At 37.5% G+C, this 22447-nt stretch overlaps 3 protein-coding genes across 4 annotated transcripts; 2 read left to right on the forward strand and 1 right to left on the reverse strand.

Annotated features, from left to right (window-relative positions):
• Positions 1-1710: 1710 nt before the first annotated feature.
• On the forward strand, positions 1711-6859 carry psmd5 (proteasome 26S subunit, non-ATPase 5). Its single transcript, XM_060891293.1, has 10 exons — positions 1711-1901; positions 2473-2617; positions 3168-3281; positions 3852-3980; positions 4118-4227; positions 4431-4573; positions 4670-4861; positions 4973-5082; positions 5225-5365; positions 6573-6859. The coding sequence occupies exons 1-10, from the start codon at positions 1729-1731 to the stop codon at positions 6828-6830; spliced, it is 1515 nt and encodes a 504-aa protein (XP_060747276.1). The 5' UTR covers positions 1711-1728; the 3' UTR covers positions 6831-6859.
• A 5990-nt stretch (positions 6860-12849) lies between these two features.
• rpl28 (ribosomal protein L28) lies at positions 12850-16307 on the reverse strand. The gene is made up of 5 exons (XM_060891306.1): positions 16245-16307; positions 15461-15552; positions 14470-14593; positions 13919-14037; positions 12850-12987 (listed from the first exon to the last, which is right to left on the reverse strand). The coding sequence occupies exons 2-5, from the start codon at positions 15539-15541 to the stop codon at positions 12898-12900; spliced, it is 414 nt and encodes a 137-aa protein (XP_060747289.1). The 5' UTR covers positions 15542-15552; positions 16245-16307; the 3' UTR covers positions 12850-12897.
• A 234-nt stretch (positions 16308-16541) lies between these two features.
• On the forward strand, positions 16542-22406 carry LOC132860013 (uncharacterized). 2 transcript variants are annotated; one of them, XR_009649774.1, is made up of 7 exons: positions 16542-17014; positions 17991-18099; positions 18255-18367; positions 18455-18554; positions 19137-19264; positions 21140-21339; positions 21551-22406. XR_009649774.1 is itself a non-coding variant. In XM_060891045.1 (7 exons), exons 1-7 carry the CDS (start codon positions 16924-16926, stop codon positions 21587-21589), a joined length of 675 nt encoding a protein of 224 aa, XP_060747028.1. In that variant the 5' UTR covers positions 16542-16923; the 3' UTR covers positions 21590-22406. The 2 variants fall into 2 exon arrangements, 1 of the variants encoding a protein (XP_060747028.1); XM_060891045.1 differs by having other exon boundaries at positions 21140-21234.
• Positions 22407-22447: the final 41 nt, after the last annotated feature.

Raw genomic sequence — 22447 nt, forward strand, 5'->3', positions numbered from 1 at the left:
CATGTTTTGTCTAAATTTACATAAAATTCTGTCATTTCGTGTATATAAAAGAAAACAAAAAATAACATTATTCCATGAAAATAAATAACTTTAGTAATGCAATTATGTTTGTGTTTAACTTATGAGTATTGTCCACAAGAGGGAGCCACGAGAACGTCAGACATGCTACTGTATGTGTTTTACACTTGTGCAGTCCACTGGGTCTATGATGAATGGTCCACATATATTTACATTTACAGTGTTTAGCAGACACCCTTACGCAGAGTGACTTACATTTATTTTAATTTACACAACTGTGCAATTGAGGGTTAAGTGCCTTGCTCAGGGGCCCAGCAGTGGCAGCTTAGTGTACCTGGGATGCGAAATTATGCCCTTCCATTATATCATAAATATACTATATACTTTATATTACATCAATGCTTTATTTTATTTCACACAGCAACAGATACAGAAGATCTGATGCTTTTAAGTTTTAAGATGCTTTTTATGTAGAAACATAAAAGTTTAGAGTATATACACAGACATAAATGAACTTATAATAAACCTTAAACTCTTAAAAGATCTAAAAATTATGAATGCATTTAATGAATGCAATTAAAAATAATTGAAAATAGACAAGTGCAGATAAATATGTAGCATATGTACAGCATGTAATATATATATATATATATATATATATATATATATATATATATATATATATATATATATATATATATATATATATATATATTCATCATTATTACTGATCTGGCCGGCCACGGTTGTGTCATCTGCATACTTGATGAAGATGTTAGAATTATGCAGAGGAGCACAGTCATGCATGAACAGGGAGTAGAGTAGTGGGCTCAGAATACAGCCTTGTGGGATGCCAGTGTTCAGAATGAGGGTTGAGTATACTCGTTTTCCCAACCTAACATTGAGGTCTGTTGGTGAGAATGTCCAGAATCCATCTGCAAGTGGAGGTGCAGATACCCAGGTCACTGAGCTTAGTGATCAATAGAGTGGGGAGGACTGTATTGAACGCAGCGCTTAAGTCAATGAACAGCATTTGTTTTTATCCAGGTGGGTAAGGGCTGAATAAAGATCCATGGAAACTGCATCCTCTGTCGACCTGTTCGGGTGATAGGCAAACTGGTGTGAGTCTAGTGTAGGTGGTAGGCCCGCAGTGATGTGATTCAGAACCAGTTTCTCAAAGCACTTCATAACAGTAGGGGTGAGTGCAATTGGTGAAAGTCATTCAGGCATTTGACAGCTGAGTGCTTAGGCACTGGTACAATGGTTGTATTCTTCAGGCATGTAGGAACCGTGGCTTGGGCCAGTAACAGTGAAAACCATATATGCATGTTATGTTATTGTTCCTATTATGCAATCAATAGTAAAAAAATATAATAATCTCAAGCCTGGGTGGGGGGCAAGGAGGTAGTTTGGATAAGTTGAGGATAAAAGATCATTTTTAACAATGTCTTAAAACCATGCAACTTATCATCCGAGTTTAATACAACCTAATAAAAAAACAAAATGATTCGGAATCAGTAGAAAGTTTTGTCGTGATATAGTCAGTTTCTCGTATTGTACACAATGACAGTCAACTTTCTCAATCTCCGTGATGCTCGTGCTACAGCCGCCTCGTACTGCGCATGCGCACTCTCCTCTCCGTTTGCCGTAGATATCTATGTCCGTTTCCCTACAATGTGGGGCGGGGCTAAACTGACGCAGTTGAGCATCATGGCGGCTGCTATTGAAAGATTGCTAGCAGAAATAGCCGAAGTGGAGGATCCAGTTGAGGGACTCAGAAGCCTTAGGACGGCTGTTTTCGCGACACCTGTTAGCTCTTTGAGGGAAACTTTATCCGTCGCGCAGTTGGGAATCATTTTCTCGCTGCTGAACACAAATGATAAGTATGTTTTCATAAAGCTGAGTCAGAGTAAATGTCCAAATGGTTCAATATTCGGTTTAAGCTGCAAAGCACAGAGAGTTACAGTCCTGTTTATATATAAAAACATCAATACTAAGTCTGACGAAACATTATTGGACCGCTAATAAACTTTAAATGTTGTAGCGACTATTATTTTATTCCCTATTGGTCACAGTGTGTTAATGAGGGTGTGGCAGGTGTCAGTGTTAATTTGTACTGTATGCAACAAACAGAAAAAACTCCCATAAACTATGTACATGTATAGGAACATTATCCCATATGTAGTGCACAAAATAGTCTTCTTTTAAACACGTAGTACACCATGTTTATAGTTTACAGAAGCAGTCTCATACCCTACCAAGTGCTCTGTAGCTCACAGGGATTCATTTGGGACTCTGCTCTCTGTTAAATGTGATCAGTGACTACATAGTGGTGTCACATCAGTGACTACAGGGAATATCTGAGTTTAAGTGAATTAATCAATCACTATTAACTGATGTTTGTTCTGCTTTAGCACTCGTTGGTTCAAATATGACAGCTGTGTGTGTTTATAGGGAGCAGATAGAAATATGTGTGGAGATCCTGGGACGAGTCTTGGAGGTATTAGATCCTGCCCAACTGGCTCGTGACTGCAAGACGGAGCTTCAGAGTGGACTTAACCATCCAGATAATTCAGTCAAAGTGCTCGCTCTCACTCAGGTCGGTAGTGTACATCAGAATCAGAATCAGATTTATTGGCCAAGTTTGCTGACACACACACAAGAAATTTGGTTCCAGCTGTTTGTGACTCTCAAAAGTACAGACATAAATAACACTATATTATACAAGACAAGATAATACAGACTATACAAGACAATGCAGATGTGATAGAATAGACAGTGCGAGTATTAAATAAGAATTCAGAATATATGACTGATCAGTGTGCATGGTAGTGCAAATAATATTGTGCAATATTATGCTTTTTGTACAATATACAGCAGCAGTAGTGTGTGTAACATACACGGATGATGCTATGACTGACAGCTCTGATAATGCAGTACTTATAGATATGAAGCAGGGAATATAAATATGGTGAGTTGTTAATCAGGGTGATTGCTTGGGGAAATAAACTGTTCCTGTGTCTGGCAGTTTTAGTAAGCAAAGTTCTGTAGCTCCTGCCAGAAGGGAGGAGCTGAAAGAGGTGTTCTGCATGTTCTATCTGTTATCTGTTCTGGAAACTGCTTTCATGAACCTGGTGATGTTTTTTTAGATTGGGCGTGTGGTCGGCAATGTGGATGGGATAGCACAGGTGATGAATAATCCTGAGATTCTACAAGAAGTGATCCAGTGCATGGGGGCAGAAAGTATAGGTGTATCTAAAGAGGTATGGTGGGAAATCTTTTGTGTTGTTGGTCCTGAAGACTTTCTTATTCCAGTTTAGATTCAGTTTTAGGTGTTTGTGTTTTTGTCCTCATTTTTAAACATATGATATTTAAATATACCAAAAGAGAAAATACTCATGACTCACAACATACTACCCTGGAATTGGAACCTGTGTCTAAAAAAAACATAAAAATATTTACAGACACTCACATTAAATGATGGGAAATTAGTTAACAGATGTTCGAATTTTCAGACACAGCTTTACTTAACCATTTTGCCTAAAATGGGACATAATGCATTCTTGATTTTCCATTGCATGCTCTATTATACAGTATCTTTTTTGTGTTAAATTACACATACCTTATTTGAAGAGTTAAACAAATAAACGCCCTCATTTGAACAGAATTCAGATGCATTTCCAAGTCCTAGAATAATGATCCACTTTAAATGTGTGGATAAGGAGCTAGTGGTTAAATAACCCGAGTGCTATAAGATACCTTGGTTGTATGACTAGTTCAAATTTTGTATCGGTATTTCACGGTATTTTCGTATTTTTATATTTTTCTTTTAGGTGATATCTGCCCTCAGCAAGCTGTGCAACACAAAGACAGGGCTTGACGCTCTGTTCCGCTCCGATTTGTTAAACAAGCTCAAAGACGTGATGGCAATGAGTGACATTGTCAGATTCAGAGTGTATGAGGTGAGGCATCCATCCATTGGTCCACTGACACTGTTGTGTGTTGTGACCATGTTTTTATATATATATTATATATATATATATATGTGTGTGTGTGTGTGTGTGTGTGTGTGTGTGTGTGTGTATGTCTGTGTATGCAGCTGGTGGTAGAGATTTCATCTGTGTCCCCTGTCTCATTGGGTTACTGTGCCAGCAACAGCTTTGTCACTAAACTTCTTGAGGAACTGACTGGAGACGATGTTCTAATCAGGTAACACACACATGCACACACACACTTCATGTACACTTCAGGTGTTACACTTTAGTGTGTATTAGTCAAGGAAAGTAGACCAGACAATATTGGAATAAACAATAACTTAGAAAGTGCAAAAGAGTGTATATAAAAATCTTGTGAATTAAATAACATGATTGAAAACAAATGATTTACTTAGATCAGATCTCTCAAACATTTAGAGCAACGGCTATAGAGATGGTCACCAGTCTGGCTCGGAGCCAACATGGCCGTCAGTACCTGGCACAGCAGGGAATCATGGATAAACTATCTAACATGATTGTGGCTGCGGACTCTGATCCCTTCTCCAGTTTGTACCTGCCAGGTTTGTGTATAGGCATTAATCCATATTTAAATGAATTTAGAATACAACAAAGTGCATTTCTTCTAGCATTTGTGTGTGTGTGTGTTTACCATGCAGGCTTGGTAAAATTCTTTGGGAATCTGGCCATCATGGATAGTCCCCAGCAGGTGTGTGAGAATTACCCAGCATTCCTCAGCATGGTGTTTGCCATGGCAATGTCTTCAGATCCCTCACAGATACCTGTTGCCCTGGATACACTGGGAGTGCTGGGAGGCACTGTCGAGGGCAAACAAGTCCTGCATAAAACAGGTTTGTGTGTTTGTCACAGACTGTGCTGCATAAAAGTGCTGTAGTTTCTGGTGAAAGTCTCATCTTCTGTTATATTGTTCTGTTGTATGATCTCTCACACCTGTTTCTTAGGTGAACAGTTTAACAAAGTGCTAAAGCAAATGAGTCGGTTAGCCAAAGATGGAGCTACTGAACTCAGAGTGAGGAGTCTGGAGGCCATTGCTCAGCTACTCACACTACCAGTATGTATGTGTGTGTGTGTGTGTGTGTTAGTGCTCTTTAGTCGAGAGTAAAGAAAAAGCCGTTGATCTTTCTGGTTGTTCTCTGCCATAATGGCAAAGAAGGACCAGTGTTAGAATGTGCGTGTGTATGCGTGTTGTGCAGGTGGAGCAGCAGACGGATGACTTGTTGTCGCTAACGGAGTCCTGGTTCTGCTCTTTGAGCTCAGAGCCATTGGAAATGATCAGGAACATCAGCACCCAGCCATTCCCTGAGTTACACTGCAGCACAGTACGCATATTCACTGTAAGTCTGTGTTTCTGCTATCTAAAGTGTGTTAAGCTAGGTTACTATAAACCATGAATTAAACAAGCTAAAATAGTTAAAATATTAACTTGAAATACACAAGGAAAAAAATCTTGGGGATTTACTGTAGAAGGAAAATAGTGTTAGGGTGATGAGGTCTGCAGTGTAGCTACTGTTAAGATACACAAGTTTTTTATTTTACAAGGGCCCAAAGTGTTTAAATCCTCTTCTAACATAGAAATCAGCCAATGCTAACAGCATTGTAATAATTATCACATAATTCTGATCTATTTATAGGTGCATTTAATGCTGCAAAATGTCCACAAAACAAGCAAGATCTTATAACGTTATACTCATCCACAACTTTTTCCTGGTTAAATTTGATAATAATACCGAGAACTATTCATACTGAAGACTCTCCTGTGTCACAAAACATAAATCCACCATGTACAGTGGCAAGAAAAAGTATGTGAACCTTTTGGAATTTCATGGTTTTCTGAATAAATTTGTCATAAAATGTGATCTGATCTTCATCTAAGTCAAGGGTATTGACAAACATAATGCGTCTAAAATTAATTACACAAAAATTTCTGATCTTTCATGTCTTTATTGAACACACTCATTCAACATTCAAAATGGCAGTGGAAAAAGTAAGTGAACCCTTAGAATTAATAACTGGTTGACAGATCTTTGGATCTTTTGCAGAGGACCAATTGTGTTCAGAGGTAGATCTGACAGCAGAAAGTTGCAGCTATCCAGTCTCAAAATGACAAGAGACTGAACAAGTACCCGAGCAGCCCATGTGAATAGAAATGGCTGAATCTTGCTGATGTTGTAGAGAAGCTGCCTTGTCCACCAAAGTGATATGAAATTGTACCAAAATTCACAATTTGGAATGTGCCTTAGAACTTCTTGTCCAAATGTATAGCTGCTGAAATTTGAACTGATTGGACATTAGGGCCCACAATTTACACTGCATTGTCAGAACAAAAATGACACAGTGCCTCATGTATGAACGTAGTGTGTAGCACATCATTTGGTACAAGTGAAAAGATTTCTATGCGATTTCAGTGAACAGGTGATTAAAAGACCATTATTCTAATTTGTTTAATATTTAGCCCTGTACATATTTGCTGGTTTTATTACATGAAAAACAGTGAACCAACTTTAATATACCAAAAATCTTTTCTTGTATTTTAAACCACAGGCGATTGCATGCCAGGCCTGGGGCCAGCGATTGATGATGTCATCACCTGGATTTGCTGAATGGGTGGTGGAGCGCTCCGTTAGTAAAGGAAAGGAGGCAAAAGACTGTAAATTTGAGCTTGTCAGGGCTCTGTTAAGCTCATCTAGCACACAAGAAATCTTTGGTGCTCAAAATTATTTAAAGCTGAAAACCTACCTAAGAGAGGGGCCCTACTACGTCACCGCCATAGCCACTGTCACCACTGAGGGAGCAGATTGATTAAAAAAAGCCAAACATTGATTAACATTTGTTCAGGTTGTTCAATTTTCTTCTATCACATTCACAGTAGTAAGGGACTTTTTAATACCTATGCAAGTTTGATGCATAACTCACTGTCATTTAACTCAAGTTGGATCCAGAAAATTCTTATACTACAAACCAATTCTACAGTGAAGAATTATGCAAAATCTTCTCAATACTTTTCTCTCATCAACTTCTATTTTTTAGCACCTAGCACACAAACAAATACACTTATCATGGTTTATTCTGATATTAAAATATTCAGGGCTAGATAAACCATATATCAATTATATTATGATATAATTATTATAATTGATAACCATAAATCACTGGGCATAGTGTGTCCTTTTCTAGAGTGCAAGGAAACCCATAATGTTCCCTATGTTTCCCATCATATTTCCCATCATGTTCTACCAATGAGACATCATTGGCCCACGTTTGGCTATAAGCCACAGTGTTGTCTAAACATCACACCTAAAAGATATTAACTATCTTTGTTTATTTTTTATGTTTTCCTGATACTAAAAAAGATTGTCATCTATGTATGCTAATTAATCCAACTAGTAAAAGCGCAACCTAAGTGAAACACACAGTTTAAATATACAGACTAAAAGGTTTGAAAGTCATTCGTATACAGGGTTTTTTTTCTTTCTCTGGCTGAAGAGATGAAAAAATGTTGGCAACTGTGTTATCCTGCAGTGTGCAGTTGTCTATGAGCTATCAGTTATAAATACATATGTACATTAATAGCCCAGATGTGTCTTTCCCCAGGTTACTGACTTATTCACTCCTAAGATGTAGAATTTTTGATGCACCATAAAACAGTTTGGCTTGTATGAGGTTTATAGAATTTTGGAAAAACTGTACATGGTCACTTTCTAGAGTGAACTCATGTTATTGAAAAATGACATCACAAATGGTTGTGAACACACAACTAACACATCTTATTAGTGGTAATAATTTACCAAACGTTCCAAGAGGGAACGCCTACTATGTGTTTAAAAAACCCATGATTGTTTTATCTCTTGCACTAAATTGGATACATTCCTTTTTGTATTGTTGTTGATCTTTCTTGTATTTCAATCCAGTGTTTATATATTACCTGCTCATAATAAAGAATGAAATGATAGTTTTGTACATTTAGGATTTACTGAAAATCCTCTTTCCTGATCACCAGAATAGATAGATTTAGAAACTTATTTAGCAATCTTAATGACTATAAAAAAAAAAAACGAAACTGAGTATGAATAATTTTGGAAAACATTTGGCCAAAAATCGCTTATTTCCCCTGTGTACGGAGACTTTTGGGACACAAACTCCATGCCTAAACAACAGTAATGTAAGTTCAGTACTGTATATCAGCTACATTTTATATTTTATTTATAGTGCTTACAATACAGTATTTCTGTAATCAAACTTTAAAACCTGAATTTAATTCTAAATCATGTAACATTATCATATTACTGTACAGTGAATGCTTAATATATTTCAGTAAAGAAGTATTTCTATAAGAATTTGCATTTTTTTAAAAAGTGCTGCAAACAATACAAATTACCAAGATATTACAAAGAATTATAGTTAAAGTTCAATATTGTTCAGTATTCTTAAATTTATATTTAAACATAACTACAAAATAACAGACTGAACAACTAATATAATAAAGAGACATGTTTCTTCAATAAATGATTGTATATATATTTTAACTCTCACAGTATATATACATATAGTGACTTGCAGGAGTAAGCCGTGTGTGTGTGTGTGTGTGCTTTCCTTATAGCAACAGATGTGTTAGAATAATAAAGATAAACGTGAGGATTGTTGACAGGGGGTCAGTGGTTGAAATGGCAAATCCATGAAGCTCGTGTCCACACAGCGCATGCTCCAAAAACACACGAGTCTCTGGACTGACATCTGCAAGAAAAAATTCACTCACTGGTGAGAACCAAAACTGAAAAAAAAAATGTTCTATTTTTGAAATATTTGACTTTAAAATGATCTAGTCTTTACGGTAATATTTAAAAATTCACAAAAAAGGATATTTAACAGGACACACTGAAATCGCACCACACCAGCAGATCTTTAAGAAACGCTGTAAATTTGCAATAACATTTAACAAATTCCTTGATGTTTAGTCCCAATTTAATGATCCCATATATTACGAAAGTGATCAATATTAGCACTTAAAATAACACTGTAAAGTGATTTAAACGACTACATTCATAACTGTCTGTACAAATGCAACTACAAAAATGTACATACTGTATAACATGTCATAAGTCATTCTGTGACAATATAGCATTTTCTTTAAAGTATGCATAATAGCAAACAGTGAAGGTAATTTAACAGTGCTAGTAGATACAGCTTGAATGTACAGGACTGCTAATGGATTTGGACAGAGTGAGGTTTACCGATTAGTTCCCCCTAGGCATTTTGTGGGTTGTATTGATAAGGGTTTGTGTCAGTTTTTCTGGTTCACCCATTACAGTGACACAGCAGCCGTTTCTACGCAGTGACAGAATGTCACAATATACTGTAGACACTAAACAATTCAATAGTTTAACAGTTTTCTAACAGACTGAAAAATTTAAAGCATCAGCCATTTTATTTATAGTGTATATATAATAGACTAGAATATTCATTCCCCTTGACTGCATAATCAATAAAAAGAAAGATCTAAGGATATAATCATCTTGTCAAGCTCATTAACCCGTCTTACCCAATCCCCTACCCACACCCACATGTTTCTTGTCTGATTTCTGCTTTTAATTTAAAGAGCAAAAATTCAAATCATAACCTCAGAACAGGTTTTTAAATAGCAGTGTTTTATTGAAAACTATCCTTTTAAAATTGTCTAAAAACTACATTTTTAGTCAGTACACATACAGTAGTGTGGGTTTAAATCGCTGCTATTAAATCTGTCCCAAGCCCAGATACAAATGAGAAGGTTGCGACAGGAAGGACATCTAATGTAAAACTTGTACCAAATCAAACGTGTATATATATATATATTCTTGATTTATTTTATTTACTAATTTCTAGTGAGTCAAACAAGTAGCTTAATTGCTGAATGTTTTTTCCGGCTGCCCCAGTTAGGCGTCTCCACAGCGAATCACTGATCATGCCTAACTGGGGCAGCCGGAAAAAACATATATATATATGAGAAGGCAATGAGGCATGAATAGTTTATGTTATACATAGTTATACATCGTGGAAGGCAATGAGGCATGAATGTAGAAATCTAGTATCTGAAAAAAACAAAAACAAATATCCAGTTTTGTTGTTGTGGCAGAAACACACTTACTGTGTTGTGACCATTCTTGCCAACGATGCTGCAAGTTAAGTTCATGTTCATGTTCATGACTGTCACCTAAAAGACAAGAACTGGAGCATGATCTTTTCACCTTGAACCTGGTCTCCAGAGCATCAACATTTAAATACAATACTAAACTCATACTACTAATAATAATACTTATAATAATAATAATAATAATAATAATAATAATAATAATAATAATAATAATAATAATAATACCTGGAATAACTGCATCAGAAAAGTTATACTGATATATGCACACCCTCCACTTTATTAGGAACACCTGAACTTGTAGTTATCTAATCAGATACAGGAGCTTCAGGTAATATTCACACAAAAAAACACCAGAACAGACACACACATTTTGGGTGGAAACCCAGCATGGTCTTTTGCAGTTTTAAACCATCCACCTGATGGTTTGATGTATTTGATCACCATGGTTGTAAAGAGTAATTATTTGACTTTATTTATTCTTCGCAACGGCTTGAACTTTAACACTGTCCATTTTCCTGAACATTCACTCACTCAATGTGTGTTTGGTTTTTGCACCATTCAGAATAAAAAGTATATTTCTGAAATACTCCATCCAGCCCATCTGGTAACAACCGTGCCGCAGTTAAACGTATTAACATCACACTTTTTTCCTTATGAACATGTTGATGTTAGTAACTTAATCACTTGACCTGTATCTGCATGATTGTATGCAGATGTTCTGCTGCCACATGTATGGCTGACTGGATAACTGCATAAATAGGTGCATAATAATGAAATTAAAATAATCTATAATAAAGACATTAGGAAAATAATAAAATAATGAAGGCTATGGTGCAGGTCCCACACATCCTATTTATGTGTTATAGAAATGAAGATCCAGGAAAGCTGTATTACTGATAAATTGCTGAGGCTAAGAGCGAGTTTGTGCTTTCTAAACACGTCATGTGTTGTCATATACCATGTTGTCCTGGTATTTGGAAGCAAATAAAAATCACCATAATATTCACCTTATGATATTGATCTCAATAAGACTTGAAATACAAAGAAATGAATAGATACCAGAGCTGTGATGAAGCAGAAGCTGCCTCAATTCTCTCAGTGCAGCTGTGAGGTTCTCCAGCTGGTCATGTAGATGGATGTTCTCCTCTATTAGAGTGTGGATCATGTCCTGCAGTTCAAATGCACGGCAATACACACCCATAAATACGCACAAACACATGGCCCGCAGCAGATACATGGCATCCATGCAGGACATCAACATCAGGAGAAAGATTGTGGCTTTCAGTTCCAAATGTGCAGAGTGTCTGATTCGCAGCTAACAGCTCAGAATACAAATTCCATCACTCACACTCACACACACCATTGATCTGACACAGGGCCTGATCACAAATGTGACTTCTGAGCACTCACATTTCTCTCACACAAAGAGATCAATCATGCTACGTGACTGAGATATGTGTGAATGGGAGCACAGCTAGCGTTAGTGGGATATAGTCAAGTTCTAACCATCCAACATCCCAGAATCATTATCAAATTTATTCAAATAGTCATCTTCAGTAGCACTTTTCCCTAGCCACGGTCACATTTAATCTGAAGCAAATCCTGGTAACACAGTACAAGGCAAAATTTCTGGATCTGGAGCAGCAATGGTCCTCATCACTGGGCCCATGTGTGCATGTTTAATCATATATCAATTATAAAACTAAACGTTCATCCTTCTCGTTCCTCTAAAAAGAACTGCAATGTCAACATACCACTTAAGCCACAACATTCAATTCAATGGAGAAAAAATAAAAACAGAATCCCAAAAGCTATAACTATCGAATGGACCGTTAAGAAAACACCCTTAAAACACCAAACACTGGTCCTGTCTTTTAGTTTTTACATGCTACCCAGCCTACTTCACCTTAACTTGCCTGCAGGCAACCTAAAGACTATTGGTAGGAGTTTCACAGTCCCTGATCTAACCTGACAGGTCAGTTTCCCCTTCTATATGCACCTAGAGTGGTTCTTAATGACCCTGTTGGGGGGGGGATAAAATCTACAGCTCCGCTATCAGCTCTCATTACATTATAGTTATCAGTTTACAGTTCAACATCATAGGCTGGGGCTAGCTAAAAACTAGCTAAATGCACAGGCAGTCTTGTTTGACCCTGTAACTCTTATTCCCCGGTACTGTGCCAAAGGAAATCCATCCAACAAACTTAGCTGCTAAATATAAGATGTTCTGTTCTGACCCTGGATGGTTCCACAGGTTTGATTTGGATTTTCCCTCCAACCCAACATACCTTGCAGCCACAATGCTCACAAATTATAATAAGACTCTCAACACTTGGATTTCTAACAGAAACCGTTTTCAGATTTCAGTAGCAAAACTGAAAGCAATCAAATAATGAAGCCACAGTACATTTACTACAGTAATTTTCTATTAGGGTAGGGCAGAATTTTGTTTTAATATTGTTCATTGTACAAGACATTATATATAGAAAGAGTTGCCTACATCATGGATTAGATGTTTTTAAACCTTTTATATTTTCAAGCACAACAAAAATAAGCTCAATTCCACTTTTTTCCAATTCCACAAATTCTGACTACCTCTATTTAAACACATCACAAATTTACTGTGTTGTGTGCTTTTGATAGGATTAAAATGTTCTTCCATATTCAACATCAAAAAATAAGAGCAGGATATTTGACCAAAATCTTTTTATTAAGCATTTGTGATGTGTTCGCACATGTTTATGCACTCTTGGCGGCTCTGGAGCGCTTCTTCTTCACCACTACAGGCTTCTGACTCTTTAGGATAGCACTGGCCCGCCTCAGGGCAGCCTAAGAGAGAGAAACAAATTGGAAATTTATTTGTAAAGTCCAATCAAAATCAAGAGAGCAATCAATTCCTGTTCAAAAAACATTAAGGAGTAAAATGGTTAATAAACTCATGAAAAATGAAAAAAAAAATAAAAAAATCATGTCTGTAGATACGAAAAAAAGCATTTCTGCCCAAAATGCACTTCAACATCTATAAAAAAAAAAAATAAAACAAAACAAAAATAAATAAATAAACATTTTAACAAAATACCAAGAAAAAATGTCAGTAATATTGTGCACTTAGCCAGCAGCAAGATAGTTACTGTCTGGAGATCTCTTAGAATCTTGCTCTCCAAGTGTGATTCTCACTCGACACCACGTGTTCCAGTGAGGGACACAGTCACATTGTCAAAAAAGTCTGCCATCATCTGTGTAGTGTGTGCATCAAGTTAAAATAACTCAATCAAAATCTAAATAATTAAGTCAACAGAACTGACCAAACTAATCAGGAATTATTTCACCAGTAGTGTAAGTATAAACTTTTCAGGTGAATTGGCAGACTACACTGAGGCATGGGCTTAAATGAAGCATGCTTAAAATTTGCCATACACTTGCCATGAAACTTCTGAAATAGCTGCTCTCAAAAAAGATTACATTAAATTGTATAACAGTTTAGTTATTTAAATGCATGTCATTTCTATACACGTTTGATTATAAATGTAGAAGCATGTAGACATTGGGTATGTTTCAGGAGATTTTTTAAATCTTCAAGAGCAATTCTCTATTCACTGTAGTGGTTACCAAACTTTAAGGCTGAAACGGAGAAAAATCTCAGTTCGGCAAGCCCTGTAGTTTTACAAACTTTCTAGAGTAGTAACCATAAATCTGACAATATGAATGGGGTTTTTCCAGGCCACACATCCAATACAAAGAAGAAAGAAACTGTCCTCACCATGCAGAGGTCCTTCCTGTACTTGTTTTTGCGGATGATGTTCCTTAGGCTGTTCAGAGTGGAGCGAGAGTTCTTGTTGATCGTGATCCTCTCGTACGCTTTTGCAGGTTTGCGATGGCCTGAGCACAGTTCATGATAAACATTACCCCAACACTATACATCAACAAAGTCCTACCCAACAACCCTAACATCTTCAAAAGGTCCACAAAAAAAAAAAAAATTATTAATTCATTAAATGGTGGACAAGAGCTTTATCAAACTATGGCTAAAGTGCAAGATGTCCATGATCAAGTGAACAGTGGTTAGACAAAATTTGAACTCATTACACAAACCAACCATTTTTTCACTGTTATCCAACACGTTTTAGACAACTAGTTAAACTATGCACGTGTGTTTAGCTGCTCCAACACATTAACTGACAACTTGCAGCAAAATAAAAACAGAAAAGCCATTGATTCAGTTTGTACCAATTCACAATCAACACCAGTGTAACTGAATTTCTGCTCGAGTATCCTAACCTGCATACTCACAGAATAAAATGCATTAATTACCTGAACGCTTCTTCAGGACAACAACAATACCCTTGCCATCAGCTGCCTGCTCTACACCAACTGTCTTACGGTGAATGAGGCCGTTAAAGCGGAATGCATTCCTGGCCTTCAAGTTGTTTGCCTCCTGAAACAGAACAAACGTAATGAGTCGAATAACATGCAAAATATAAAGTACAAAATCAACACAAATATTGGATTCATCAACAAAAAATTGGCTACAGTTATTAAACAGTTACAGATCTGTAATGCGTTGACTAAAATAATCCATTCTTTAAAAAAAATAAATAATAAAGACAAACTTGTGCTCACATGCTGACTGTGCTGCCCTCATCTGGAGACTATAACTTTACAACTTACAACTTTATAACTTTAAAAGTTCGATTACAAAGTTAAACCAAATCAGTAACCATAGCAAGTTGCTACAAAGACATGCTACACTTAACTCTGGATGTATTTATTAAACACCCAGCGTCTGTGCTAATAGTATTGAAGTTACACTTCAAGCCAATCCAGATTATTCATGGTTAAAACAAGTAATGTTGAAACACCATGTACGTACATTAAATGACATTTAACAAAAGAATCTTCACTGTTCTAAGACTCTTACTACTGCATTAACATTCTGACCAGTTTCCAAAGTACATCACAGCACAAGAATGGCCATGCAATCTATTTAAATATACCATGGAGGTTCCTAAAATAAAAAAAGATCAGATTTATATGACTCTCGCAACACACTAAATACACTAAACTATTCGCTTGAGTGTTTCTGGAAACTGATAAATGTAATAACACGATTCAATAAGACTCAAGAAGCCCTGACTTCCTGACTCAAATGTCCCAATCAACTCATAGCTGTCAGGCCAATTAACCTTAAGACTGCAGTGACCGAACATTCAGCCCTCAGACATTAGGATTACACAGAAAAGCAAGTACTTTGTAAACCGATTAAGAATTGTCTAGCACAAATAGTTGAAGTGTGGCTACTTACAGTGCTATAGGTCTGTCCGTTCCTCTTGATGAGGAAGCTGGAGTTGTTCCTGATCACCATCCACTGCAGGTGAGACGACATGATGGAGGTTCCTGCATGACAGCGAAAGAATGAATCACCACCACAAAGCAGTGGCATTACTTAGTAACCCAAATTCTCTCTAAACTCTAAAATTCATACATTTAGAAGTCTAGGAACAGCACAACATTTCGCTCACTAATAGAGGACCATGTTATGGGCTGTGGGATTATGTAGCCTAGTGGTTAAGGTGTTGGGCTACTGATCAGAAGGTCATAAGTTCGAATCCCAGCTCCACTAAGCTGTCACTGCTGGGTCCCTGAGCACAAGGCCCTTAACCATCAATTGCTCAGTTGTATAAATTGAAATTAAAAACAAATTGTAAGTCTCTAAGGATGTCTGCTAAATCACAAATGTAAATATCACCGGTTATTAAAACTTACTACATTCGCAAATACTGCCGTTAAATAAGTGGAAATGTAAAGAAAAATAATTTTGGGGTCATTCGAGTGCAAAAGTGTAAAAGGGCTCATGGAAGAAATTAGGCGACCATAAACACGTTAGTGCCCGTTAGCATTAGCTACTGAAACAGGCCTCAGTGCAAACCGCTTGAAATGTTTAACAAACTACATACGTAACGTCGGCACCTTAATAATAACAAACTTTATACCTTACAACACGATTAAAAGTGAAACTAACAACCGACTTTACAACCAAAAAACATCTTTTTCACGAGATAAAGTACAACACAAACCGACCACGCTACCTTTTCCAGCAGAGGAAGAGGGAGAGAAAGGAGGGAGTTCCGGTTCCGGTGAAAACTATATAGATCCTTGCGCCTAAATACAAAATGCAAATGAATGCTTTTTATTTCGTCAAAACTTGATACAACACTGTGAATTTAGAGTTAATTTTATTTGCATTACACATGTAAGATGTTAAGACTCGAGTGAATAGGAATAAAGGACGAACTATTTGTTTTTAGCGTCTGTGCGGATTGATATCCACATATTACCAGCTGTAGGTTTGGCTACGTCAGAAATGTCAGTCGCACACACGTCATTTTCGAGCGACGAAGGGGGGTAAATAATGGTTGGACAGCAAACAGCTCGATATTCTTAAATTAATACCTTATTAGTAATGGTAAGATTTTACCCCCGCACATTCTGTAGTGCACTGAATGCTTAATAAAACGCAATTTGTGATTAAGCATTGTAAAGCTTTTACTGTAGCAGTTAAGGATATTACTGAGTGTCTGACATTTCAAGCTTTTGGTTGGTGTTTATAGATAAGGATGGATACATTTCGGGTCATGTCGTTGTTTCTTTTGGTTTGTTGTATGATTCATCATGTGGGAATTTGAGCAGTCCCATGTAGTATCAGTAGCTTGCTTTATAATGAATCCAGAGAGGAAAACCCAAAATCCAACCGAATAAACACACGTGATGGATAATGAAGAGGATCTGGAGTCTCTGGGAGAGAAGCTGTATGACCTCATTTATCCTAAACACCCTGATATGGCTCCAAAACTAACAGGTATAGGTACTGATGTAACTGCATGCACATGTAATATATATATATATATATATATATATATATATATGCAAAAGTTTAGGACACAGTAATATTTCAGTAGTGAAATGAGGTTCATTGGATTAACAGAAAATGCACAATATGCATCAAAACGAAATTAGACAGGTGCATAAATTTGGGCACCCCATTTGAAGTGGGCTGTCCACGCTCAGCAACCATCAAACCTAAATGAACTGGAGATGTTTTGTGAGGAATGGTCCAAAATACAAGGGGGACACGGTGGCTTAGTGGTTAGCACGTTCGCCTCACACCTCCAGGGTTGGGCCTCCACCTTGTGTGTGTGGGGTTTCCTCCGGGTACTCCGGTTTCCTCCCCGGTCCAAAGACATGCATGGTAGGTTGATTGGCATCTCGGGAAAATTGCCCATAGTGTGTGATTGCGTGAGTGAATGAGAGTGTGTGTGCCCTGTGATGGGTTGGCACTCCGTCCAGGGTGTATCCTGCCTTGATGCCCGATGATGCCTGAGATAGGCACAGGCTCCCCGTGACCCGAGGTAGTTCGGATAAGCGGTAGAAAATGAGTGAGTGAGTGAGTGAGAGAGGGTCCAAAATGCATTCATCCAGAATCCAGACACTCATTACAGGCTATAGGAAGCGCCTAGAGGCTGTTATTTCTGCTAAAGGAGGCTCTACTAAATATTGATGTGATTTTTCTGTTGGGGTGGCCAAATTTATGCACCTGTCTAATTTTGTTTTGATGCATATTGTGCATTTTCTGTTAATCTAATAAACCTCATTTCACTACTGAAATATTACTGTGTCCTTCAGTTATTTGATAGATCAAAATGAAATTGCTGATCCAAATACCCAAATATTTATAAATGAAAATCATGGAAATTGTCAGGGGTTCCTAAACTTTTGAATACGACTGTATAATATTATGTATGATATGATATATTTTGGAAACTACTATGATGTAGGAATGCTGCTGGAACTTCCCGGAGCTGTGATAAGTCAGATGCTGCAGGATGAAGCTCTCCTTACCAAAGCGCTGGAGAGAGCACTGGCTGCCCTGCACCCCGATACTAGGTAATGCACATGATCTGGCTTAGCAGGGGTAAGAAGACCTCTGGATTTCAAAGATAAAAAGACACCAATATATAATTGATATAACATCCAAACGAGGAGGTTAATTTTATGTTTTTAAGACAAGAGTTTGTGTATGTGATGTTTTGACTTTCTAGTAAACAGCTGTCACAGGCTGATGATGTTGACTCTGTGTCTTCCGACTCCCTGGGTGAACAGCTGTATGAGCTCATCAACCTTTACAACACAGGATACACCCAGAAAATCACAGGTGACAACTGTAGCTGTCACTAAACCTTCTAAATATAATTCAAATCACTGCTAAGACTTAAATAAAATTTCTTTTGAATAAATGCAGGGATGTTGTTAGAGCAGGAAAAAAAAGTGGTGCATCAGCTGTTGTCTGATCCGGTCCTGCTGGAGGAGAAAGTCAACAAGGCCCTGAAAACTTTACAGGAGTGAGTGTGTGTGTGTCTGTGTGTGTCTGTGTGTGTCTCTGTGTGTAATAAAATCCTACCACAAGCTTATTAACTAATTACATATTTCAGGATTATTTTGTAATCTTTACAGTTTTCAGAAACAAAATTGCTGACTAAGTATACAAAAAATACTTAACATAATATACTTAAATAATAATGGTTGTCATTTAAGTAAAATCATTAGATCAGTAGAAAATGTAATGATGTATAGTTCATTCATATTCTTAATTATATGTATATATGGAGTTACATGATGTCAACTAAGACCAATATAGTGCCGCTCACCTCATTCCAGCAAGAGGAATATGGCAAATAAATAAAGGAAGAAATGCCTTCATCCTTTAGCAGTATGTTACTATGAGATGTAATTAATAGTTAGAAAATAGAACTCCAATAGGACAGAACATAACTAAGACAGTTGTGAAAAAATATATTTTACACAGTTGATATAAAAAAAAAGTATTTAAGACTGATTCAGATCCTCTCAGTACAGTTCTTTGCATTATGTGCTATTGGCTCTGCCCTTTTTATGTATCGAGGTTCTCACTTTCAGCTTTTTAGTTGTAGGCTGAGTCAAGAGGAGGCTTGTGCTTCTGACTGCTCTGACCAAGACGAAGTGGACGTGATTGGAGAGAAACTATTTGCACTAGTACGAGACACAGAACCAGCCCACTGTGCTGATATCACCGGTGAGCTTGTTGTAGGTTCATAATGTGCCTGTTTAAAATGTTTCTCATTTACATGTGTGGTTTAGTGTGGCTTATACATAATTACATATAGCGGAGAAATCCATATTCTGTTTACTCACTCCTGTATGGGGTGGTTTGTAACACCTGAATACCTACTTGTGTGCTTCACTTAGTGAGACAGTAGTTCCCAGCAATCGTTCCACTTCTCCACACCTTGTAGTTGTATATATCCAACTACATGAACAAATGGTATAGATCTACAGCCCCTAATGGATATTTTGTTAAGTTAGTGAAAGCTGCCTCGAATTCCTTTTTACTTTAGTGTGAGTGTGTTTCTTCTAATTAATTCTAATAATTATTTCTAGACCGCTTTTAAACTCCATAACGCCTGTTGGTCTTGAGTCAGTAATGCTAATCATCCGTTCATCCTCTGTGTTTTCTTGTTCTGTTTTCTCTGCTGCCCAGGTGATCCTGTGGCTAATGATAGTTTAGATTTGGCACTCCACTAATTACCTACTGAATCACAGCTTTTTGTTTTTAGAGTGAGTATTTTTTCATACCAGATGTCTTTTTTTTCTCCACTTGGTTTTATTTCTTGCATCGTCCACATTGTACCGAGTGAGTGTGTAGCCACTGATAACTATGATTGCACTTAAGCATTTAATCTAAAGCGTTTGAATCTCTTGGAAGGCAAGGATGGGTACCAGCTCTGTACTCCCGTGCCTTGCCATCTCTAGGAAGCTGTGTCTAACTGGCTGATCACCAGCAAACCATGTATCAACAGGGTATATAAACACAGCTGACAAAAGCCCTTCACTCTAAACAGTATACTATAACTTACAGGAAGAAGACTCCAAAGCTCTAAGCCTACCTGCTTCCTTATCTGATGAGTGATGATGCTGTTTTTACAGCTACATTTAACAAGTTCATATCATCCAGCTCTGAGCATGGGGCTGATTCAGGCCTTCCCAGCTTGCAAACCTTTTTTTCAGACTTGAAGTGAGTTATAGCTACCTGGAAGTTGGCTATGAATAAAGGAGTGTTGGCAAATAAGGCAACCCAACCCACAACATGAAATGCACTGTTCCACATGGCACATGTACCACAGTGCAATTACGTTAGTGCTTTCATGGATATTTTAGTCAAATTCCAGGCTCACCTTTTCCTGGGCTTTATAGTGTATCATGAAGCCAGCATGATAGCTTTTAGCTTGTTGTAGATGCTTGTGTTGTGTCACTGTTGGTCTAAGAAGACAAAGCACCAATCCCAGTGCTGAGTGATGTATAATTAAAATATAGAGGATGCACTTGACCTGTTGTCTCTTAACCAGTTAATCATGGTGTTACTGGTAAGGCAGAGATGGACGTGTTAACCAAAATGAGGAGGGATCAGCCACAATTGGATCTTGGCATTCAGTTTTAAGGGCAGTGGTGGGTCAAATGCTCTAGAAGTTCAGGGCTCAGGCCCCAGTTCCAGGATTGCTGTTTCATAGCTGCCCATGTGCTTAGACCCCAAAATCCAGTTGGGATATGTTGTATATGTGTGCAGTAATAGTCTTCTTTTTCTTCAGACTATCGGGTGTGGCTTTTGCTTGGTTGGAATGAAAATCTTTTCTTCTGTATTTGGACTGCTGTAAATCTCTTAAACCCTTACCAAGAAGCGGGCCACATCAACAAGTGTGGTATCAGTATCTGATGAGCATTCTCATCAGTGATCCCAGTAGGTTTTGTTGGAAAGGCCAGCACACATGCACAAGGAGCTATTCGGGTTTAACACACGATCGTTAGTGGTTCTACAAGGTTCTTAAAACCACAGTAACTAGTGTTGTTTTAATTTTGTCTTAATAATGATGGAATGTGTATCGATTGTGTGTAGGGATGCTGTTAGAGATGGACCTTGGGACACTGCGCCAGATCCTGTCTGATCGGACCATGCTAGAAGTTGCAGTGCAGCGAGCAAAGAGTGCTCTGGTGTGTGCACAGACACACTCATACCATGTCTATCCGTGTCACTGAGGGTTTCAGATAAGTAATGGCAAGCAAGGAAACAAGATCAACAAGACAGTACTGAAAAGGGTTTGTTTGTTTGTTTGAACACAAAGATATCAAGATGATCTATGCATGTCATGAATGATTGGAATAAACAATGGTTAGGTGTCTAAGTTTCTGTTAAGTGTCAGCTTTAATCCTATACAAGATATCAGTGTAGGCTGTAGAACTATTTCTTCCAGATATACTGGAGAAAACTGCATATTGAAACAAGTTTTTCCTCTTTTTTTGTTCACAGGAGAATGCACAGAGTCAACCCCAACCAGAGATGAACTAAAGTCAGCAGAATATCTTATTTATAAATACTTAATCTGAAAGGTCAATGCCAAGAGTGGGGAAACCTGAAAGGGCACGACTGGCCCACTCTTATCCATGTCCTGCATATTAACAACCATGAGGGCATTTTGATTACATAAATCTGTGATCTGAGAGATTGTGGTAAAGACTATCACATTCCTGGCTAGATTTCTTTCCGTAGGCAGACCAACAAACTGAAACTGGGAAACATTTTCAGTGAAGCGATTTGCTCAGCATGTTAACTCAAAAAGCATAAGGTGTAGGGGTTCTTCTTCAAGCCTTACAAACCATTTAGCAACAAAATCCTGAATGTAATAAAATGGTTATATTAAAGAAGCACTTTTACAATCAGGGTAAGCAGAGAAGCACGTCAGAATGAGCAACACGAGAGCAGTAAGGCAGACCGGCTACAAAAACAGAAGTCCACAGTTAAGATTTCCAGCAAGGAACAGGACTCTGAGAATAGTGGACATAAGTTCACACAAACTGGCCTATTCCCTCCAACGCCCCTAGAATTTCACTGCCCAAGTTTTGGAGCACATGTGATCACTAACCCCATACTGACATTTGATGTGAACGTTATCTGAAGCTCTTAACCTGCATCTGCATGACTTTATGCACTGTGATCCGATAACGAATGCATGAACAAGAAGGGTTACTGGTGTTCCTCTTAAAGTGGCCTGTAAGGGATTATTACATCTATGATACCATAAAATTGTGGAAACATATTTTGTACATAAGCTTTTAGTTCTGTGATAAATTTGTTGCAGTACTGATATTAAAGTTCAAATGAAGACTACATTCACTGTGCAAAATTTAAATGAACCATCAACACATT

The sequence above is a fragment of the Tachysurus vachellii genome, chromosome 17, assembly GCF_030014155.1.
Source record: "Tachysurus vachellii isolate PV-2020 chromosome 17, HZAU_Pvac_v1, whole genome shotgun sequence".
NCBI lineage: Eukaryota > Metazoa > Chordata > Actinopteri > Siluriformes > Bagridae > Tachysurus > Tachysurus vachellii.